The sequence below is a fragment of the Anguilla anguilla genome, chromosome 8 (genome assembly GCF_013347855.1).
Source record: "Anguilla anguilla isolate fAngAng1 chromosome 8, fAngAng1.pri, whole genome shotgun sequence".
Lineage (NCBI taxonomy): Eukaryota > Metazoa > Chordata > Actinopteri > Anguilliformes > Anguillidae > Anguilla > Anguilla anguilla.
The window spans coordinates 18,667,312-18,688,136 of record NC_049208.1 but is presented as its reverse complement, the minus strand read 5'-3'; the positions used below and the strand labels follow the sequence as shown (position 1 = coordinate 18,688,136).

Genomic DNA, 20,825 nt, shown 5'->3' with positions numbered 1-20,825 from the left:
GATATGAAGTCCTTTATCCCTTTATTGCCTATAAAACCCGGAAACGCATGAACCTGCCTGCTTGGTTAATGCCGTGGGTGAAGCGCAAGCGTTTTAAAAATTCAACCCATTTCAATCGAGTTGGTTTGGATTTGTCACATGGAGATTTTTTGCCAATTAAAAGAGAAAGCCGTTCTGTGGTGAAAGCGTAGACAATTACTATCCGGTTTCCGCTTTCAGGACGGGGCAGTGATCATGTGACAGCAGGGCATGAACTACCGACGTCAAGCGTGTACACCAGAGGTGTACACAACATCGCGTTTTGGGGTGGTAAATGATACCTAACGTTAGGTATTAATAAGCCGATAAGCAAGGACTTTGTTATCAGTAATATAACTGGCTATATTATGTACCAGTTTAGTAGATATCTGTAATGTTGTGTTTTTCCCGCCACCCTTGAGAAAAGTTTAGTTTTTATTGCGTTAGCTATAAGCTAACGAAACTATATTCGTAGTTAATTACAAGTTCATGCAACATCTGGAAAAACGGCGCTAAAACGTCAAGACAACTTTACCACGCCAAAGAAAACGGTAATTGCTTTGGTGTTTAGTTAGCTGTTTGTTTGCTAGTCCAGTTACTTGGATATTTAGCTAGCGTACGAGCTGTATAGTGACAGCGCAAATGTTAGCGTAGTGAGCCACGCTGTTGGCTTATTTAGTCAATCAGCTGGTTTACAACTATGAACGTTAAAGATTATCGATACTGTTTATTTTGACAAGTTTTGTTGACACATCATATTAGCTGGCAGACTTCTCACAGATTAGACGACTCGGAGGTAGTTAATATTTACTTCAGAATTTGTGAAGCAAGAGATCTATCAAGATGAAGTAGTGTAGAAAATGTACTCTTAAGAGATGCTCTATCAGAACGAAGACCGATGTCAGTCTTTAAAGGTGATGATTGACCTTCTTCACTATGTTTACAATAATTTATTTCACACATATAGGCATGTTTTAAAGATGATAATACCCCATACCCCAAGTCATAGCCAGGGGTGTAAAGTCAGAAAGTAGAAGTCCTGTCATGTGTTTCTTCCACCCATGAACTCCAGTTGATTTCACTAATTAGGCCTGACTCCTGGCTGAAGAATTGCGCTTATTGTATTAGCAAATCCAGGTGATTAGAACAAAATACTGGGGAGGACCTTTACTGGATTTTCCACTTCTGGTCATAGGTAATTTGTTTGATGAATGTGATGCTAATGTTATGGCAACACTTTGACTTCTCACTCAGTCACCAGATCTGAAAACAAATGCCTGATGCATTTGCATTTTCCACATTTTTAATTTTGCGTGAGTTGATTTATTGTGGAAGAGTGATGTAGGCCAATATTAATGTAATTTTACAATGTCTAAAGGTAGCAACGTTGGACTCATGACTTTGGCCATGGTCATACCTGTTAGCTCTACATCATATTAGGCCAGAAACATACCCTACGTAAGTATGCTTAACGCAAATAGCAATGCCAGGCCGATGCTCTGCAAACGCATGGCTCTGTTGTGCATACACTGACTGGTATATACTAAACGTGCATTCTTATGTCCCTGTGGTGGTAATAAACCCGAGGCCTCAAGGGGGCAATCCAGGACAGTTTGGAGCACAAAATGAAGGAGACTGGTTCATCCCGGTGTGCAGTGTGCATCTCAGTATTCGAAAATGTATCCTCCTTTGCTCCACTACCACCTCAGTCTTTCACATCACCTCCTTGAGGTGTCTGGTTTATAAGCTCTGCAGGGATATAAGAACGCACGCTGAGTATGTACCAATCAGTGGTATGTTCCACCAGGACGTGCGTTCGCAGTGCACTGGCCTGCCATTGTCATTTGCGTTCACATACTTACGCAGGGTATTTTTATGGCCTGACACTGCAACTCGTGCTTGCGTTGTGTTAAGAATTTCAGGTGACACATTTTAGAACGCAACAACGCATGAAACCGACTTTGCATGGCAAAGCGTCTGTTCGCATACTTACGTAGGGTCTGTTTTGTGGGGTGGGGAACCTACATTCTCGGGGGGTGCGAGGTCAGGCTTTAAAAATTTTTTTTTAAATAAAGCAATTAAATGTTTATTTCTGATGACCTTTGAGAACAGAATATACTTATTACTGTGGTTGTAAGCAGGTCACATGGTTCTTGTGAAAAATGATAATTAATGCAAAAACTTTTCCAATACACCCTGCAAAGTAAACTTGACTACCATATTTTCTTGACCAGACTGCTGTTCTATAACATAAGACACCTCCAGACGAAAAAAGCATAGCTCTGTCTGTATTATTAGCAGGAATTAATACAGTTCAGTTTACCAGTGAATTGTAGGAAAGTGTTGCAATCATTGTGGCAGCAAAGATATCTTTCATGCAGTGATTTTATTACATAGCCAACATATAACACAAAAAATGTAATATTTGCCTTAATAATGCTATTAGTCAATAACAATAACAATCCCCCCATAAACTAGAATTATTTAATCATAAACCGAATTACATCGATATCTCCCGCAACTTAGTTGTCTTTAAGGTTGTTTTTAAAAGAAATTCCCGAATGTCTGGGCCCTTCCTTTTCACTTGCTGCATTATTTTAAGTCAAGCCATGCAATGACTGAAAACACAAGTAGATGAGAATAATGAAGACGGAGGAATTAAAATTCATTCTACAGTTTTGTGAAACTATTTACAGATTTGTGAATCCATTCTACAGATTTGTGACTTTTGCTACAGAAATACCTCCTACTGCCTCTGCAAATTAATTAGTGTGATAAGTAGGCCTAGGGAGTCTAACGGACAACTGATCCCGAAGTTAATTTGTCGGACAGATGTGCTCTGTCTTTGGGGGATTGAGCTTCTCGTTAACATTTTAAAGTTACTCTCTGTATAGTAGGTGGGGGGTTATAACTGTCGTCTGATTTGAGATTTTGAGAATTTGTATTTCAAGTTTTGCGGCATCGGCACTTTACGGTTTGTCAACTTACTGCTTTATGGAAATAAGCTTGCGCACCTCCTACCTGCCTCACTGTAAAATCTGCATATTTTAACGTCAGGTGTTACGTTGTTAAAGTTTGTTGAGACTTCTGACGGAGTTGGTAGCTACAGTCCTCGGTCGGCAGGTAATTATTAAACGAGTGAAAATCAAGTTCGCGTAAACGTTAACGTTCTGGTGAGATATAGCCTATAGGCTAGTGTTAGAGATAACATTACCGATTTGTTGGAAATGTAAGACCAGAGTGCCCGGGTAGCTACTTAGCTCGCTGCCTTGCTATCGTCGCTATGCAAGCTGCTCAGCAGTTTCCTGGATTTTATTTTCATGCTATAGACCACGAAACACTGAACAAGCCACAGTAAAACCGGTAGGTCGTTAGAAGCGTAAGTAAGTATCTAAATCCTGTATCGCACACAAAAACGGTCTGGGCCAAACATACAGTAGCCTAAACTTAAATTATCGATATGGAAATTCAAGTTGTTTTGAAGAAGTGTTAGTGTGGTGGCTGCGTGGATAATTTAAAAAAAAAAAAAAAAATTGGCACAAAACTCATAGGCATTTGTTGAAATAGTTATATGATTTGCTTGAGCATTAGTCAGTAGGTGGTACTGGTTTTGGGCAGTATATATATATATATATATATATGTATATTCCCATCCTGTTGATTTATTCTTCATTTGTTACACACACCTGTCACTGTGAAAGATAATAGGTCCAGAACGCTCCATGGCTTTAAACATTAAATACGAAAGCTTAGTTACCCAAGTAGCAAAAAAAAAAAAGTTGATGAGTACTGTGGAACATGATGTTATTTGACCTAATACTCTTGCCTTTTTAGGCAAAGGTTAAAAAAAAAAAATGTAAAGAATGTAAAATAGATGGAATATGAATATTCTGCAATTGCATAACATTTTACATTGCAAAAGTTTGCTCATATTACAGGAATAGAATGTTCACCAATTCAATTTGAAAAGCCAGAAAAAAGTTCTGAGGATGCAGAGGACCTGTAATGAGTGTAATCAGTTGATATTTTCTGTGTCAAGATCTTGCTCTATGGGCTCTCGGTACAGTTCTGGGATGTCTGGTCGGGGTTTCAGTGGCAACCCAGGCCAGTCAGAATCAGGCAGACAGCAAGCAGAGGAAGATGACGAAGACGTATCTCAAGTTGTGACTTACTTACTTAGCAGGCAAGTGACAGGCAGCTACTGATTTGTTTTATGAAACTACTTCACTGACATGTTGTGTTGTCCTACCATTGTAAGACTAATACACTGTGTAGCCCTGTGTTTGCATTGCACTTCAGCATATAGTGAATTCACACGGTTTTAACACATCAGAACTACTTTATTATCTTGTAAGTGTGCTGATTAATGAAGTCTGTATGCCATATCTGTGTGCCACTCTGTGCGTCTGTGAGTCCCATAGAGCTTTCCCTGTAAATCTAACTTTGAACTGATGTAAATGGTACTGCTACATTGCTGTTATAGTTCTTACTGCTAAATTAAGATAACCCCCATAAAGCCTGATTCTGTTGCTGTAATGGGCAGAATGCATGCTCTGAGCTTTGTCTTCTGAGTGGTTTACTGCATGGAAGGGGATCCTTGTGTCCTCCAGATGAACTTCTGAATGTAATCCAACTATGCTGTGAAATATTGCAGTAATTAGACATTACAAGAGTTCACTTGGTTTATTGTACAGTATTTTGAACTAACACACTAATTCTTTCAGTGAGAACATACTGTTTGTACTTCATTCAGACAGTATACACTGTCATATATTATTGCTCATATGTGACAAATATGATGTTTTGCTGAATTCTGTTTAATTCAAGTGATTGTCCATCAATTTTCAAGTTTCATATGAGCAAAAATACACCTAAAAGCTGCTAAGAACATTCATCTAATTTCAGAAAATAATCTTCTTTCACCTCTTTCATCTCCTTATACAATGGGTGTTATTATTTATGTATAAATCATAATGTTGATTATTCTCATTTTGCTAACAAGTTGCAAGAATAGATGGTGGACCCAAGAAACTACCATTGGCTTTTCTCCAGGACTGTATTCCACACTTTCTGGTAATACCTGTCTCCCCTCTGTTTTGATTGAAGGGGCCAGGTGCGTCTGGTCAGTGGAGGTGGATCAACAGGGTTGCAGTTTGTCCAATCATATTCTAACTCTGATGATTCTGATGACAGTGATGAAACCTGGGAAGGTGACCATAGAAGTCGTTACAGTCCCCCTGGTAAGCAGCTTTAACTGTACTGCAGGAGCACTGTAGTGCTGTTTAAATGTGAATTAAGCTTTCTGCTGTGGTACAAGTTGGTGTTTATACAGTATGACTGAATAGAGTGTGCTTGAAAAATGTCTACCTTTGGCCATTAATCTGTCGGACAGACAGGTTGGATATATTCATGCCCGTGTTCATGTTTGTCTTTGAGCTTGTCCTTCACTGAACTCACAACTGATTCTGACCGACCTGCATATTTACACCTTCAGTGGACTCCGATCCGGACACTCGGGATCTGGATCAGAGTGAGATCCGAACTCAGATCCTCCAAGCCACTGCCTCCTCAGGGTCAAAGGGCAAACAAAGTTTTACTCAAATGCTGAAAGAGGTGAGGGGGATGTTGGGGAAAAGGGGGGGGGGGGCGGGGGGGGTCAGGTGTGCAGCTACTTACTGCTGCAGACTGAAGGGGGAGCTGCTCAATCCTCCCATTTCTTACTTAAAGGTTAACTGAAAATAAATGGGTTGATCCTTGCCTCTTCTAAGTATGTATCCATGCTAAAAAGCTCCTCCTTTAAGTTAACTGAAATACTTCTATTTTATTCTCTGAAATGTTCATTCATTTAAAGCTTCGTAACCTACAAGCATCATGCTAATAGGAGACTAGCATCATGCTGCATTTTATGAACTGGAGACAGATAGGTGCAGAGTGAAGGTTTTGACTAATTTAAGAAATTATTGGTCTCAAAAAAAAGAGTGTTTAATAACAGCCATGGCTACATTCTGTGAAGTTTCATATGGAAATAGGGAAAAACATTAATATATTTGATACAGGCATTTGTAAATAAAGTGCCTGTTTGTAGCTCATGCGTTAGTCAGGAGGAATCTTGTGCTGATATCAATGTATGAAAATTTTGTAAGGAAATTGGATTTCTCTGCTTTGAAATCAGTTCATTGTCTTTCATAATGTGAACCTACTGAACTGTGGAGTAAGAAATATAAAATGAGGGTATTTGTGAATGTTACCTTTTAAATTAGATGAACAAATGATTTGTGTGTAATTTCTGTTTTATATAAAGGTTACTTTTTTGGGACAAAAGTGAAAGCAGAAGGAATTTAATATTCTTTTATTTTTGTTGATGTGTCAGTAGTGAATGTCTGCAGTGTAGTGACAGCACGCTAGAGTGAAATTTATTGGGCTTGTAGTTGCTTTAGATTCCTGTGTGGTAGCCCTCTGGTCATGTGTTGGTTTGTGGATTGTATTGTGGTAATTGTTTGGTTTGTCTGATTTCAGAGAGAGTGGGGCCGCTGTCTGGGTACCAGTTTCTCTCACGGAGAGTGCAGCCGTATTCGCTCGCAGTGAGTGATCTGGAATACTGCCTGCAAACTCCCTTCCCTCAGCGCTGCACACTCCTTCTCCTCTGCACTGCACACTCCCTCCCCTCTACACTGTACACTCCCTCCCCTGTAGACTGCACACTCCCTCCCCTCTACACTGCACACTCCCTTCCCTGAAGTCTGCACACTTCTTCCCCTCTGCACTGCACACTCCCTCCCCTCTACACTGTACACTCCCTCCCCTGTAGACTGCACACTCCCTCCCCTCTACACTGCGCACTCCCTTCCCTGAAGTCTGCACACTTCTTCCCCTCTGCACTGCACACTCCCTCCCCTCTACACTGCGCACCCCTCCCCTCTACACTGCGCACTCCCTCCCCTCTACACTGCAAACTCCCTCCCCTCTGCACTGCACTGTCCTTCAACAGAGGAGATGACACCGCAAACCACAATCGCAATGACACTGTCTGTAAAATTAAGAAGAATGAACTTTGGGCATATTCTTTCACTGTGAATCATCCCTTTCAGACATCTTGCATAGGTATTAGCAGCAGTGGTTATGGTCCTCTCTGCTCAATAATTCCCAGTTCATTGTCTTACATGGCTAACATCCTTTTCCAGGGCAACCTGGAAACCTTCTTGCATTTGACATATATTCCATTTATAAGGCTGAATATTTTATTAAGAAAATATACTGAGGGCCTACCTCAGCGATACGACTTTCTATCAATCAAACCCATAAAATTCTGTCATTTGCTGCCCCTGCCCCCAGTTTCTTACCCAATCAGGTAACACACAAGGAGATCTACCAGCAGAAGGCATTCTGTGGGGTCTACAGCGAGGATGGTGACAGCTTCCTTTCAGCATGCCAAGGTGAGCACTTATCACTGTATTTTTTAAAATGTGAGTTTTATTTTCAATTTGTTTTTTAAATTGACTTGTTTTGCATTTATTCATATCTACCCGGAGTGTAGCAGTTGGATATTGTTGTCTGCAATGACATGCAAACTCTGACCTAGAACTGTAGATGTGACTCATGGTAAATGGTAAATGGATTGCATTTATATAGCGCTTTTATCCAAATCGCTTTACAATTGATGCCTCTCATTCACCAGAGCTGTTAGGGGTTAGGCGTCTTGCTCAGGGACACTTCGACACACCCAGGGTGGGGATCAAACCAGCAACCCTCTGACTGCCAGACAGCCGCTCTTACCGCCTGAGCTATGTCGCCCCCATAGCTGATGTTGAGTGAATATGAGTGCAATAGAAAATAGGTAGTTCATTTCCATTGATGCATCTTTATTTGTAATAACTAGGGCCACTAGTTGGTCTCCACCATGTGACCTGCAGGGATTTAAATTTGTATTTCAATGGTTAACCTCCAGGGGTCCCCATAGACACTGCAACAGCACAGTCAAATTACTGATCATGCAATTGAGTTTCTAATTGAGACAATTATAAAGAACAATTAGTTGATATAATATGGAAGAGTCAAGAAGGAAGATGAACATGGAGGGATGTTTAAATGCTACGAAAAGCATGTCTTTGAGCCAGTGGTCCTCACTCCTGGTCCCGGAGAGCCAAGGAGCACAGCAATCGATCGGTTAAACTCAGGTCACATGGTTTCTTGAATCTGAATCGGTCACTGATCTCAAGGTAAAGACAAAAACCAGTAGACTCTGTGGCTCTCCAGGACCAGGGTTGAGTATCGCTGGAGTAAAAATGCAACTATATAAAGCAGGAGAATTCAGGATTAAGTAATATATGTTTAATTTCTTAATCCATCAGTTTTAACAGTTAACACCCTTGTTTAATGTTCAGCCATTTGAATACCTAACGTGCATCAACAGTTAAAACACCTCACTTATCAAGCATGTTAAATAAATATTTTTTAATTAATTAATTAATTAATTAATTAATTAATTGTCATCCAGCATATCAATTATCAGTTAAATTGCCGAATTTGTTGATAGGCAGAGCAACCTTAGGAAGTAATCCAGCTCAGCTATTTAATACCTCTAAAAAACATGGAAGTTTACTTCTGTTTCCAACAACAGAGATGTTTGTGGACAAATAATTGTTAAATCCAGCCAGTCGAAATCTCCACCTTCAGGCAGAATATTTTCCATGTAACAAAACCAAATTGCACCGCTTCAGCAGTCAACGATCTCAGTTCAGTGTCACAGATTGCAATCTAACTTAAAACCAAAAGGAACGTTATCTTTGTGTGTCCTGTAGCCGCCCCATGCCTCTGGGCCCAAAAATAGTGTTCTGTGTCTCACCAGGAGTAGTTAGATGCTCAGGGAAAGGAGACACCATGACACCTGTTGAGGGGAGGGAGAGAAAAATAGACCCTTAGCATTACTCTAATTGCCCCAAGGATGTTTCCTTTGTGGTGGGGGGCAGCAGGGATAGAGAGAGTTCCTATGGTCGAAACAGAGCAAGCTACTCAATCACAAGTGACACTGCGTGGTCTATGAGCAAGTTTGACTGATTAAAAATTAAATTGCCTATCTCTCAAAGAGGATAATGAAAAAACCGTATTCTACTTAGTCTTGATTGAAGACCATGATTAGTTTTATTATGAATGAACTTTTTTGAGCAAGTTAAATGTTAAAAACTGCACTTATTTTTAATGTGGGCATTTCCCACTGCTTCTAACATATCATGCCCCTATTTAGAAATACTGCTGCGTGTCCAAGGTAGTATGCAATAAAACTGAATTTAACATGTGAATGTCGCTTGTCAATCATCGTCTGGGTTTAATTAGAAGAAATTACTTCATCAGCTTAGATTATTGAGGTGGTGCAAATGGGGTAATTGTTTGAGAAGGAGCTTGGGAAAGAGGCTATCGCTACCTCTAGCTGGCAGAGGACTGAAGTGCCATGCGAGAAAACAAGGGGAGACAAGCTAGTGGCCCTACGTATAACATATAACTCTATTGTGACATTGATTGGTTGTTTCTGCCTTAGATCATAACATCCGCCTTTATGACACCAGCAAGGGGCGCTTTGCTCTGAAGAACATGGTGAAGGCGCGGGACATGGGCTGGAGCGTGCTGGACGTCTGCTTCACCCCTGACTCGCATAGTGTGCTCTACTCCAGCTGGTCGGACTGCAGTAAGACAGAACTTTATCCTGGTTGATTTGCACAAGCAAAATCCGCCTGGTGTTGGGAGAGGGCGTGGCCTCACAGCCTGGCTCCACCCATTAGGGGTGAGGCTAACCATTGTTTTGAGTCTTTTGAAATAAGCCTGTGATTAGCAGCACATTAGCTTCGCCCAGTATGGAAGCCTGGCTACATGGAGCCTGAAAACAGCCACTAGGTTGTGGGGATGCTTTTTACCTGCTACATACAAATAAATTGTTGTTGAATTTATTCACTGAGCTGCTGTTACATCATCAGTTCAGTGTCCTTCCTGCACCTGTCCTTGCAGGCCTTGGTGCTCCTCACCCAAAACTTCAAACTTTCTCTCTCTCCCTCCCTCCCTCCCTCCCTCCCTCCATCCCTCTCTCTCTCTGTATCTCTTTCCCTCCCTACCTCTCCCACCCCCTGTGTGTAGTTCATGTCTGCAGCCTAGACAGCACCAGTCAGACCCACACTGCTCTGCAGCTAAAGTAAGTGTTAATCCCCCCCCCCCTCCAGTGATAAATGAATGAGTTTTCCTTCTGGTTTGGATACATTTATTTCAGTGATGTTCACTGGAGATCCAAACACAGGTTTTGCTTTTCATTATAAGTTTTGCCTGCCTGTTGATCTGGATGTCAGTCAGATGATTGACAGACATCTGATCAGCATTTCAAAGGCAATGCCATTAGTGTATCATGTAATAATGATGCATAATCCATAAAAAAGATAATATTGCCAAACATTGTTAAAGTCTTGGCCCCTGCTGCTTCGGATCACATGGTGTTAATGATGAAGCGGTGGGTGGTGTTATAGATGTCTAGTAGCTTCAGATATGTGCACGGTTAATGTAAACTCTCTCTCTCACACTCTCTCTTGCTCTCTCTCTCTCTCACACGCACACATAGACCAGATGAGAGGAGGTTCTGTGTGTTCTCTGTGGCCACATCTTCGGATGGAAAGGAGGTCTTGGGTGGGTGAGTGATGACTGTGCATATGGAACCGCACAAGCTGTGTTCAGTATCTCTGAGAGAGGGTACAAACTTTTTTATCATGATAAGAGTCAATGTCATATTTCAGCATTATGAACTCATAAAACTAACCTCTTATCACCTCCCTCTTTCAAACGAAGAATGTTCTCTTTCTCTCTCTCACACAGAGCGAACGACGGCTGTCTATACGTCTTTGATCGCGAGCAGAACAAGAGAACGCTGAAGGTCAGGTGTGTGTGAGGACGTGTGGATGTGTGCAGTGCTGTCTGGGCTGCAGGGGTTGCTGTTTTCCTGCTCTGCTACAATACACTGCCCTGCTACAATACGCTGCTCTGCTACAATACACTGCTCTGCTACATTACGCTGCTCTGCTACAATGCGCTGCTCTGCTACAATACACTGCCCTGCTACAATAGGCTGCTCTGCTACAATACACTGCTCTGCTACAATACGCTGCTCTGCTACAATACGCTGCTCTGCTACAATACACTGCCCTGCTACAATACACTGCTCTGCTACAATACACTGCTCTGCTACATTACACTGCCCTGCTACAATACACTGCTCTGCTACAATACACTGCCCTGCTACAATACACTGCCCTGCTACAATACGCTGCTCTGCTACAATACGCTGCTCTGCTACAATACGCTGCTCTGCTACAATACACTGCCCTGCTACAATACACTGCTCTGCTACAATACACTGCTCTGCTACATTACACTGCCCTGCTACAATACACTGCTCTGCTACAATACGCTGCCCTGCTACAATATGCTGCTCTGCTACATTACACTGCCCTGCTACAATACACTGCCCTGCTACAATACGCTGCTCTGCTACAATACGCTGCTCTGCTACAATACACTGCCCTGCTACATTACACTGCCCTGCTACAATACACTGCTCTGCTACAATACACTGCCCTGCTACAATACACTGCTCTGCTACATTACACTGCCCTGCTACAATACACTGCTCTGCTACATTACACTGCCCTGCTACAATACACTGCTCTGCTACAATACACTGCCCTGCTACAATACGCTGCTCTGCTACAATACGCTGCTCTGCTACAATACACTGCCCTGCTACAATACACTGCTCTGCTACAATACGCTGCTCTGCTACATTACACTGCCCTGCTACAATACACTGCCATTCAAACTACAGACCTCAACCTGCCTCCACCCACTGTCTGTTCTGCTCTAGCATTTATTACGTCTCTAGCCACCGAGACTTTTCAAATGAATACCAAAAAAAGGAAAAAACCAGTTTGTGGGATGAAAATGTGATGCCATCAAGGTTAAGATATTCACAGAAGGGTAAAAAGATGTTATTTACTGGAAATCCTATCTCTCTGGAGGTGCTCCTGTCTCTGTGCCTATCTATCTGCCTATGGCTATACATTTGAGCTGCCTTCATAACTTAGAAGATTCATATTTTATTTCAGAAATCATTTTTGTTATAAAAACATACAATAACCACACTCTCGGTGCCTTAGAAGCCACATTAAAATTGCTTTGTACTTGTTTTTGCCATTCGAATGCATTTAATCCTTTTGAAAATTGGTTCCTTGCTTGATCTGTCAGAGTTCATCCTGGGCAAAGGCTTCATACACTGTAAGCTCAATCTTTCTCAGAGTCAACCCTTCAGAGAGATTCAATTTCTCTCATTCTTTCTCTCCCTCAGATTTATGCGCACGATGATGACGTGAACGCGGTGACGTTCGCCGACCGGTCGTCCCAGCTGCTGTTCTCCGGGAGCGACGATGCCTTGTGCAAAGTGTGGGACAGACGGACTCTCAGGGAGGACAAGCCGGAGCCCGTGGGACAGCTCGCCGGCCACACAGACGGCGTCACGTTCATTCACAGCAAGGTACCTGTGCTCCAGTGGCCAGGCAGGCAGGCTTCTAGGCTACACTCTCAGTCAGGAAGAGCCATGTATTGCTTTCTTTAGCATAACTATGCAGTCGTTGATGAATTAATTGTGAAAGAAAACTGATGAAAAAGCCATATCTCTCTGCAGCAGAGAATTAGTCTCATGTGAAAGCGATTGACACTGCTCGTTAAACAGCTCTGTTCTGTTTTTATTGCCCCCCACCCTCCACCCCCGCACCCTGTCCGTCTGTCAGACAATGAAACTTGCAATGTCTCTGCATTTACAGCCCTTCAGTCCCGTTCAGAAACCCAACACTGATTTTTATTCTCAGCCCTTACCTGTAGATGGCAGTAAATTGGCGCAGGAAGCAGTCTGTGTTTAACTACCGAGATTGTCGCCACCAGAGTAGTTTCATGGTGCTTTATTTAACATTAACCACCTAGCTTCTGTGAGAGTAGTTTAGTTGGAATAATTGGCATATCAAGTTTTAAAACCTGATTTGTAACTGCACAGGTAAGGTTTATAAAATTAGTGGAATCTTTTGCATCTTACATAAATGCAAGCCAGTCATTTTTCAGATGAAAAGAAATAGTAAGCACCTAATTATCATCACATTAAGCCTCATGTCAATGGAAAAATGAAAATGCCTGAGCTAGTGATGACCATTGACTGCTATTCAGGCTGTTGTGGAAACGGTCTCTGACACCCTTGCTCTAGTACATCATCCATCAAATACTTCTGAAGCTCCCATGAAGCCACTCAAAGCCAGTGGTACCAGTTTAACTAAGTCAAGGGAGCTGACAAATAGTTTCTCATGCTTTGTTTTTCATGAGGTTTTCAGTCTCTCTCCCCATCTCTCTCTCTTCCCCCTGCGGTCAGGGTGACGCTCGCTACCTCATCAGTAACTCCAAAGATCAGTCCATCAAGCTGTGGGATGTGCGCCGCTTTTCTTCCGGGGAGGGGCTGGCAGCCTCCAGGCTGGCTGTCACTCAGCAGACCTGGGACTACCGCTGGCAGCTGGTCCCCCGGAGAGGTGCGTCCGGGGGCCGGGGGAAGGCTGAGTGGGGAGAGTCCCAGCTGTCATGGTAACAAGCAGGCAGCATTTAGGGATGAGGAAGGTCCAAACCTTAGGCGTTATATGTAATATGTCACGACTGTGATCATGTGACAGGTACTTAACATTGTGGGGTTTGGAGGCAGGCAGAAGGAACATGACCTACCACAGGGTACATCTAGAGGCAGACAGGGGTTTTACGTTCTACAGTTTGAGGTAAAAGACCACAGGGAAAGCTCTCAGGTGTTTTTTTGGAGAGCTTCTGTAAGTTTGTGGTGTTCGCCCTTCTCCCTCCCTCAGCCCTGAAGAGAGACAAGCTGACGGGAGACACGTCGGTGATGACGTACCGCGGCCATGGCGTGCTGCACACGCTCATTCGCTGCCGCTTCTCCCCCGAGTTCAGCACCGGTCAGAGGTTCATCTACACCGGCTGTTCAACAGGGAGAATCATCAGTGAGTTTGTGTGTGTGTGTGTGCGCGAGTGCGCGTGTGTGTGCGCGAGTGCGCGTGCGTGTGTGCGTGTGCGTGTTTTTTTTTGTGTGTGTGTGAGTTTGAGTGACTGAGTGAGACAATCAGTAGACAAGAGCCTTGCAATCTCCTTTAGGTCTCTTGATCTTGTCATAATCATCTTTCTGTCAGGTAACAGATACAGGTAACAGCAGTTTTTTAACCTGGCCTTTGTATCTAACAGATAATAATAACAGTGTACCAGTGTGTAACTGTCACAATAAAATTCAATAAAATGCTTTACTGGCATAAAGTACAATTGTAAATATTGCCAAAGCGTAAATAGAGAAATATAGAAACACATGGGAAACACGGATGTAAATTAATTAGAATAATTGCCATATCGAACTGTTGTGACAACAACAACATAAAAAACATAATATTATCATTATTATTATTATTATTCGGGGGAAAGGAAATGTAAATAAATTAATAGTAATATTAGTATATTTTGGTGATGAATCACTGTATGTTAGATCATGACAGGCAATGATGTACTTTGCTGCTATTGGAGCTATTGGCCCTTCTCCTAGCAGGATCTGTAGTTTTTTTGCTTAGGAATAGAAGTCTTTTATAGTTAGAGGTAATGTGTTCTGTGTTACTCTCTCTGTCTCTGTGTTTAAGTGATAACAGACACAGGTAATAATGTGTGTAACTCTCCCTGCCTCTGTGTCTAAGTGATAACAGACACAGGTAATAACTGTGTGTAACTCTCCCTGTCTCTGTGTCTAAGTGATAACAGACACAGGTAATAACTGTGTGTAACTCTCCCTGTCTCTGTGTCTAAGTGATAACAGACACAGGTAATAACTGTGTGTAACTCTCCCTGCCTCTGTGTCTAAGTGATAACAGACACAGGTAATAACTGTGTGTAACTCTCCCTGTCTCTGTGTCTAAGTGATAACAGACACAGGTAATAACTGTGTGTAACTCTCCATGCCTCTGTGTCTAAGTGATAACAGACACAGGTAATAACTGTGTGTAACTCTCCCTGCCTCTGTGTCTAAGTGATAACAGACACAGGTAATAATGTGTGTAACTCTCCCTGCCTCTGTGTCTAAGTGATAACAGACACAGGTAATAACTGTGTGTAACTCTCCCTGCTCCCACTCAGTCTATGATGTGCTGACGGGCCGCGTGGTCTCCAGACTCTCTGGACATAAGGCCTGTGTGAGAGACGCCAGCTGGCACCCCTATCAGGACTACATCGTCAGCAGCTCAGTGAGTCACTGTGTGTGTGTGTGTGTGTGTGTGTGTGTGCACGCGTGCGTTTATGTGTGCATGTGCGTGTGTGTGCGCATGTGCATGCGTGTGTGCGCATGTCTGCATATGTAGTGTGTGTGCGTGTGTGTAGTGTGTGCATATTTCAGTGTGTGCGTATGTGTTTGTCTGTGTGTGTTTGGGTTTGTATGCATGCTTGCTGTAATCTGTCTGTTAAGGTACCTGCTGTAATCTGTGTGTTAAGGTATCTGCTGTAATCTGTCTGTTTATGCACATTTAGTTTCATAACAGGTGACTCGAGATAGTGTTAGTTGATCAGTGTCAATAGCGTAATTGCCTTTATCCTTTCATGGCTGCTGTTTTGCTCTCTCCCCCCTCCTCTCAGTGGGACAAAGCAGTGTGCATGTGGGAGCACAGGAAGACGCACCTGTTGGATGAAGAGAGAGGGATCAGGCGCCTGACATGAAGAATGAGGGAAGCAAGTGGAAGCTGAAGGACAGCTTGTTTTTCAGGGAGAGGGAGAGAGAGAGAGAGAGAGAGGGGGAGAACACAGACACATGCTGAACTCCTTAAATATTTATGCTGGGAATTTTCTGTGTGGTTGTGAGGTGCTGGGCTGCAGTCTTCCTATTTACTTCCTGTTTTATGGAAGCCATTGTGTTAGCTGGCCTATAGTAACGAAGCTACTACAAATACAGCAAAGCTGCAGCTTGTTAAGGACAAACTCCACAGCAGCATACCCTTAATACATTTTGAAATGGACAATTTTACTGATTGTCAAAATAAATGTGACTATTATGTAGCAGAATACTGTGACCTGTTCACAATCTGTTTTGTTGTTTTGGACAAAACCACGCTCTTAAATTCCAAAGAATACTGAATTGGTATTATTAGTAGAAATGCACATAAACACATTTTGAAAGTTCTTCCATTTTATTAATGATGTTTTGCAAAATTGCTGTAAAAGTTTAACGTGACAATTTGTGAGGTTGAGGTGAAGGGCTTGTGAGTATATTGGTGTAAATATGTTGGCTTATGTGTGTGACAGTGAATGAATGAGTATTTTACAATGAAATAAATATCACAAATTTGCTGGTATGTCTGTATTTGATGTTCATCACTAAACAAGACATCCTTTCTTAAGGATGTGAAAAGTTTTTACATTTTAACAGATTAAATTACTTGTTTCATAGATTGTGACAGACTCGGCAGTAAGACCTCCAGGCCCCGCTGATGGGGATCATAACGCGACTGAGGGCAGATCTGAGGCAGAATGGGTTCACAGAGGGTAGAGGTAGGAAGGACCCTGGTGGGGTTCGGGTTAGAGCAGAAGTGGGCAACCAGGGACTTTTTCTGGTTTTCATGTCAACTTCTGGCCTTAATTAGTTAGCCAGAACATTTACATCATCTGACATTTTAGCTACATTTCTTCTTAAGTGAGTGCATGACAGCTGAAGACTGAAGTTCTTGTATCCCTAAATGAAATGTTTTACTGCGAGTGAAGCAGTGTTGGTGTATACAGCCAATTAGCTTTTTTAACCAGGGTAACTGGAGGAAACCAAAATCTGCATGTAAATCTGCTGGTCCCTCCAGGACCAGAATTGGCCACCCCTTGAGTTAGAAGAAGAGATAGGGAAAGGGAGACACCCAAGCAGGTAAAGCAGATATAAATAGGTGTTTTTTATGTAAATGCACAGGTTATGGAGCAAGCAGAAGCAAAGTAGGGAGTGGGTTCTGTAGAAGAAAAAGAGGCGAGGGGGGAAGAGACACCCCCCACTCAATGATTGACAGAGACAGGCCCTGACACTAAACAGCTGAGAGAGAAGCATGGAGATTATGACTAAAAATAGCAAAATGGAGAGCAGTTTATTTAGAATTCGTTTGACCTTACTACAGTACATGTGTCTCTCCCAGCTGTAAGAAAAATACATGGCAGTTGACTGCATTGCCGCAACATGCACTGGATAGTTTTACTTGGATGGAAATGTACTGATTAATATTGCCAGTCATAGTAACAAAGTGTCACCAATCTCTCTTTGAATGGTACTGGTATTTGAATGTGAGAATGTGCTCTCTCTTTTTAACCAGTTCAATGGCAGTACTCTACTGTACTGAGTGTTTGTGGTGTCTTTTCGGAAATCTGTATACATTAATCCTTCAATGAATATTGCTTGAAGGCCGCTGCTAAATGATGTTTAATAGTGTGAATAACAGTGGCCTTTATTGAAGGGTTTTCAGTGCAGTAGGTCCAACTTGTGCTCCATTGTGCAGACGAACGCAGGCAGCTGCGCCTTTATGTCACTAAGACGCAACCCTTCGCACATTCACCCACTCACCTTTGAACTTTGTGAATGTGGGAGACATGATGCCTGCAGAGGAAAGGATGTGTCAGGGCAGAGCATGTGTCTGTTTCTGTAACTCCCCGTGGGAGGTGGGGCCAGAGGGGGTGGGAGTGGAGGGGCAATAATAACCACTGAGACTGGATCGAGGTGTTCGCGCGAGACGGACAGAGAGAAAGGAGTGTGTGAAGGGCAGAGAGCTGCACAAACAGGGATCTGAATATTTGGGGGTGACCGCTGGAGTGAGTTGATTCCGGAGGATGGGAAGGTAAGAGGTGGGGAAAGGGGTGAGCGGATATGACAGATAAGTGGGCTACATGCTTGTGAGAGAGACCCCAGCAGCACAACGAGCACTGCGTTGCAGGACTGTTGTATCGCCTTGGATGACTAAAGAACTCACAGGACCACAGGATTACTGCCTCAGGATCATTAACATCTGTGAAATCTGGACCACTGAAGAGAACACTGTTTGAGAATCTTATAAATTCACTTCATTAGCAGGCACACTGAAGCACTGGATTGCTCCACTATCATATAGACAGTTATCTGGATTAATTGGCATATATACCTTCAGGATTACAACAGCACTGAATGGCTAAAACATCAACAGTGGATTGCTGAAAAACATTGCGGAGTCACTTGATTGTTACTAAAGGGACCTTTTGTATCTTTTTAATTATTTGGTCACAAAGTCATTGGAGTTTTGAATCTCCATACCCCCCAGCAGATTGTAATTATCAGATTAGTGTCACTGGATAAACAGAATTAGAGATCATCCTCTGGATCTCTGGATCACCCTATCACAGGCAGGTGGTCAGAGGCACAAGCTGTCCGTCGAGTGCGAGCGGGAGGTGAGATCGGATCCAGGCACAGATGTTTCTGAACTCGGTTCTTGTGGCGGTGACCAACCTCGCTGCCGGGCTCCTCGGCAATGCCTCCTTCCGGCGGCACTTCCACCTGCTGCTGTCGGCCGTGGTTCTGTTCGGGCCCGCTCTCAGTCTGTGGGGGAACCAGTACAGCATCTTTGCCAAGAAGAGCCACTTCCTGTACAGGTGAGGAGAGTGCCCCCTGGAATGTGTGGTTGGCCAACCATAGTCCTGGCGCTGGTTTTTGCTGCTTTAAAGCAGTTGGTTACATAGTTAAGTCATTTCACCTTGTTTCTTGGGTATAAAGTGGTTTCTGATTTAACAGTGAATACAGAACCAGGCATAGCATAGGCCACCCACGCTCTTGCATATCAGTGCCATTAGTGTTACACTGGTCTTCTGCTGTCATGGTGTGTGTGAATGAACAACCTGAAATGTTTTAGCCAACAGTAAGCAGCAATTTTGCCTTTTCTGTTTCTGCTCTGGCCAGGTCTGCTTGTGCATTGTGCCGATCTCCTTCCTAATTTCATCTGCTGACACTGCTTAATTCTGTGTAAAATTGTTTAATTTAGCGTATTCTCTACAGCTTATCGGAGTTTTTCCCTGTGCAAACTGTATCAGTCTCAACCACTGTGACTGTGTCTGTGGCCCCTCCCCTTCCTGTCAGGATGTTCTTACGCTCTGGCTGGGGGTGGACCTGTGTCTTCGCCGGGTCCTTCGTCTTCCTCCTGTCCTACACCGTGCGCCAGTCCTTCAGTCTCTCCCTGAGACACGTGTCCCGGCTGGCAGTGGCAGGGGGGCTGTGGATGGGGTTCCGACGGCTGCTGGCGCTGCTGGGGGACGCCACAGGGAGCTGTTACGAGCCCCTCACGGCCCCCCTGGAAGGCCAGGTGACCAAGGGCCTGGCCGAGCCGGGGCAACCCCTGCTGCTGCTGAGGGAAGACCTGACCAAGGCCGTCTGCCTCAACAAGGGCATGCTTTGGCGCGGGTACGAGGTCTCCGAGGATACCTTCCTGCTGTGCCTGTGCTGTCTGCTCCTGGTGGAGGAGGTAGCCATATTCGGCCCCTACTTGGCCCTGGGGGGCCCCTCGGGGGCCCCGCTGCGCCTGCTCTTCCTGTTCTGCGTCCTCCTCCTTGAGCTCTGGGTCTTCCTTCTGCTCTGTCTGCTGGCCTACTTCCCGCAGTTCCCCAGCCAGCTGCTAGGAGGTGCTCTGGGCTGTTTGAGCTGGAGGGCGCTGTACCAGGGCTGGTATCGTCAAGGGCCCAGCTGGTACTGCCCCGGTCGGCCTGGGGTAGGGCTGCTCACCACTCAGGGTCAGAAAGATGGTGTGAAGGACAATGGCAGGCCTGCAGCTAACGGGGTGGAGACCCATTAAAAAAGAGGAGCGCCGATAGAGAGGGAGAGCATGAGAGGAGAGTGGGGGGTAACGTATCTCTGTAGGGAGTGTAGTGGTGAGGAACCGACGCAAACCCGGAGTAAGAGAGTGTCACGGTCCATTATAGCCACACCAGCTCAACACAAAGAAAGGAATAAGTATTCTGCTAGGTTTTACCAAAAACTTTGCCTTGAATGCAAAATAATGAATTGGAATTGAAAGTAAAAATGGAACACTGTGACTGAACGGGGGTGTGGTGGGAAAAGAGTGTGTGTACAGCATGAGCTTGGTTGAGTTTTCTGGCTCCTGACTGGTTCTCATTCATACAGTCTTCTTGACCACTTCTTATGCCTTAGGTTCATACTGTTGAATCTAAGACCTGCTAAAGATCACAGCCAGTACTGTTAAATAATGCCAAAAGGTATCTAAAAATGTATCTATAACTACTGTCAAAACTACTGTAAAACATCCACTGGATATAGTTTCATAAATTCCCTAAATCTGAAACAGTGTAGCTGCATATTATGTTTCAACCCAACCGTAATTAGATCACTACACTAATACTGTGTCAGCATTTCTGTGCAAGTAAGACCACAGTTCAGATACTGTACACATCTACCATCAGTGTGGCAGTGCTTCAGATTCTGTGCACATATACCATCAGTGTGGCAGTGCTTCAGATTCTGTGCACATATACCATCAGTGTAAAGCAGTGCTTCAGATGCCGTGCACATCTACCATCAGTGTAGAGCAGTACTTCAGATTCCATGCACATCTACTATCAGTGTAGCAGTGCTTCAGATTCTGTGCACATCTACCATCAGTGTGGCAGTGCTTCAGATGCCGTGCACATCTACCATCAGTGTAGAGCAGTACTTCAGATTT

General features: G+C 43.6%; 2 protein-coding genes across 8 annotated transcripts; both read left to right on the top strand.

The window, feature by feature from the left end:
* The first annotated feature begins 233 nt into the window (after positions 1-233).
* Positions 234-16,457, top strand: LOC118234402 (DDB1- and CUL4-associated factor 11-like). 6 transcript variants are annotated; one of them, XM_035430911.1, is made up of 15 exons: positions 234-569; positions 4,085-4,201; positions 5,125-5,258; positions 5,513-5,631; positions 6,535-6,599; positions 7,351-7,451; positions 9,551-9,697; positions 10,141-10,195; positions 10,613-10,681; positions 10,864-10,921; positions 12,389-12,574; positions 13,457-13,610; positions 13,932-14,084; positions 15,253-15,359; positions 15,745-16,457. In XM_035430911.1, the coding sequence occupies exons 2-15, from the start codon at positions 4,092-4,094 to the stop codon at positions 15,823-15,825; spliced, it is 1,539 nt and encodes a 512-aa protein (XP_035286802.1). In that variant the 5' UTR covers positions 234-569; positions 4,085-4,091; the 3' UTR covers positions 15,826-16,457. The 6 variants fall into 6 exon arrangements, with proteins under 6 accessions (XP_035286802.1, XP_035286796.1, XP_035286799.1 ...); XM_035430905.1 differs by having other exon boundaries at positions 4,058-4,201; XM_035430908.1 differs by lacking the exon at positions 234-569 and adding an exon at positions 581-932 and having other exon boundaries at positions 4,058-4,201.
* A 487-nt stretch (positions 16,458-16,944) lies between these two features.
* LOC118234403 (fat storage-inducing transmembrane protein 1-like) lies at positions 16,945-20,447 on the top strand. 2 transcript variants are annotated; one of them, XM_035430914.1, is made up of 3 exons: positions 16,945-17,014; positions 18,505-18,750; positions 19,232-20,447. In XM_035430914.1, the coding sequence occupies exons 2-3, from the start codon at positions 18,572-18,574 to the stop codon at positions 19,938-19,940; spliced, it is 888 nt and encodes a 295-aa protein (XP_035286805.1). In that variant the 5' UTR covers positions 16,945-17,014; positions 18,505-18,571; the 3' UTR covers positions 19,941-20,447. The 2 variants fall into 2 exon arrangements, with proteins under 2 accessions (XP_035286805.1, XP_035286804.1); XM_035430913.1 differs by lacking the exon at positions 16,945-17,014 and having other exon boundaries at positions 17,819-18,750.
* Positions 20,448-20,825: the final 378 nt, after the last annotated feature.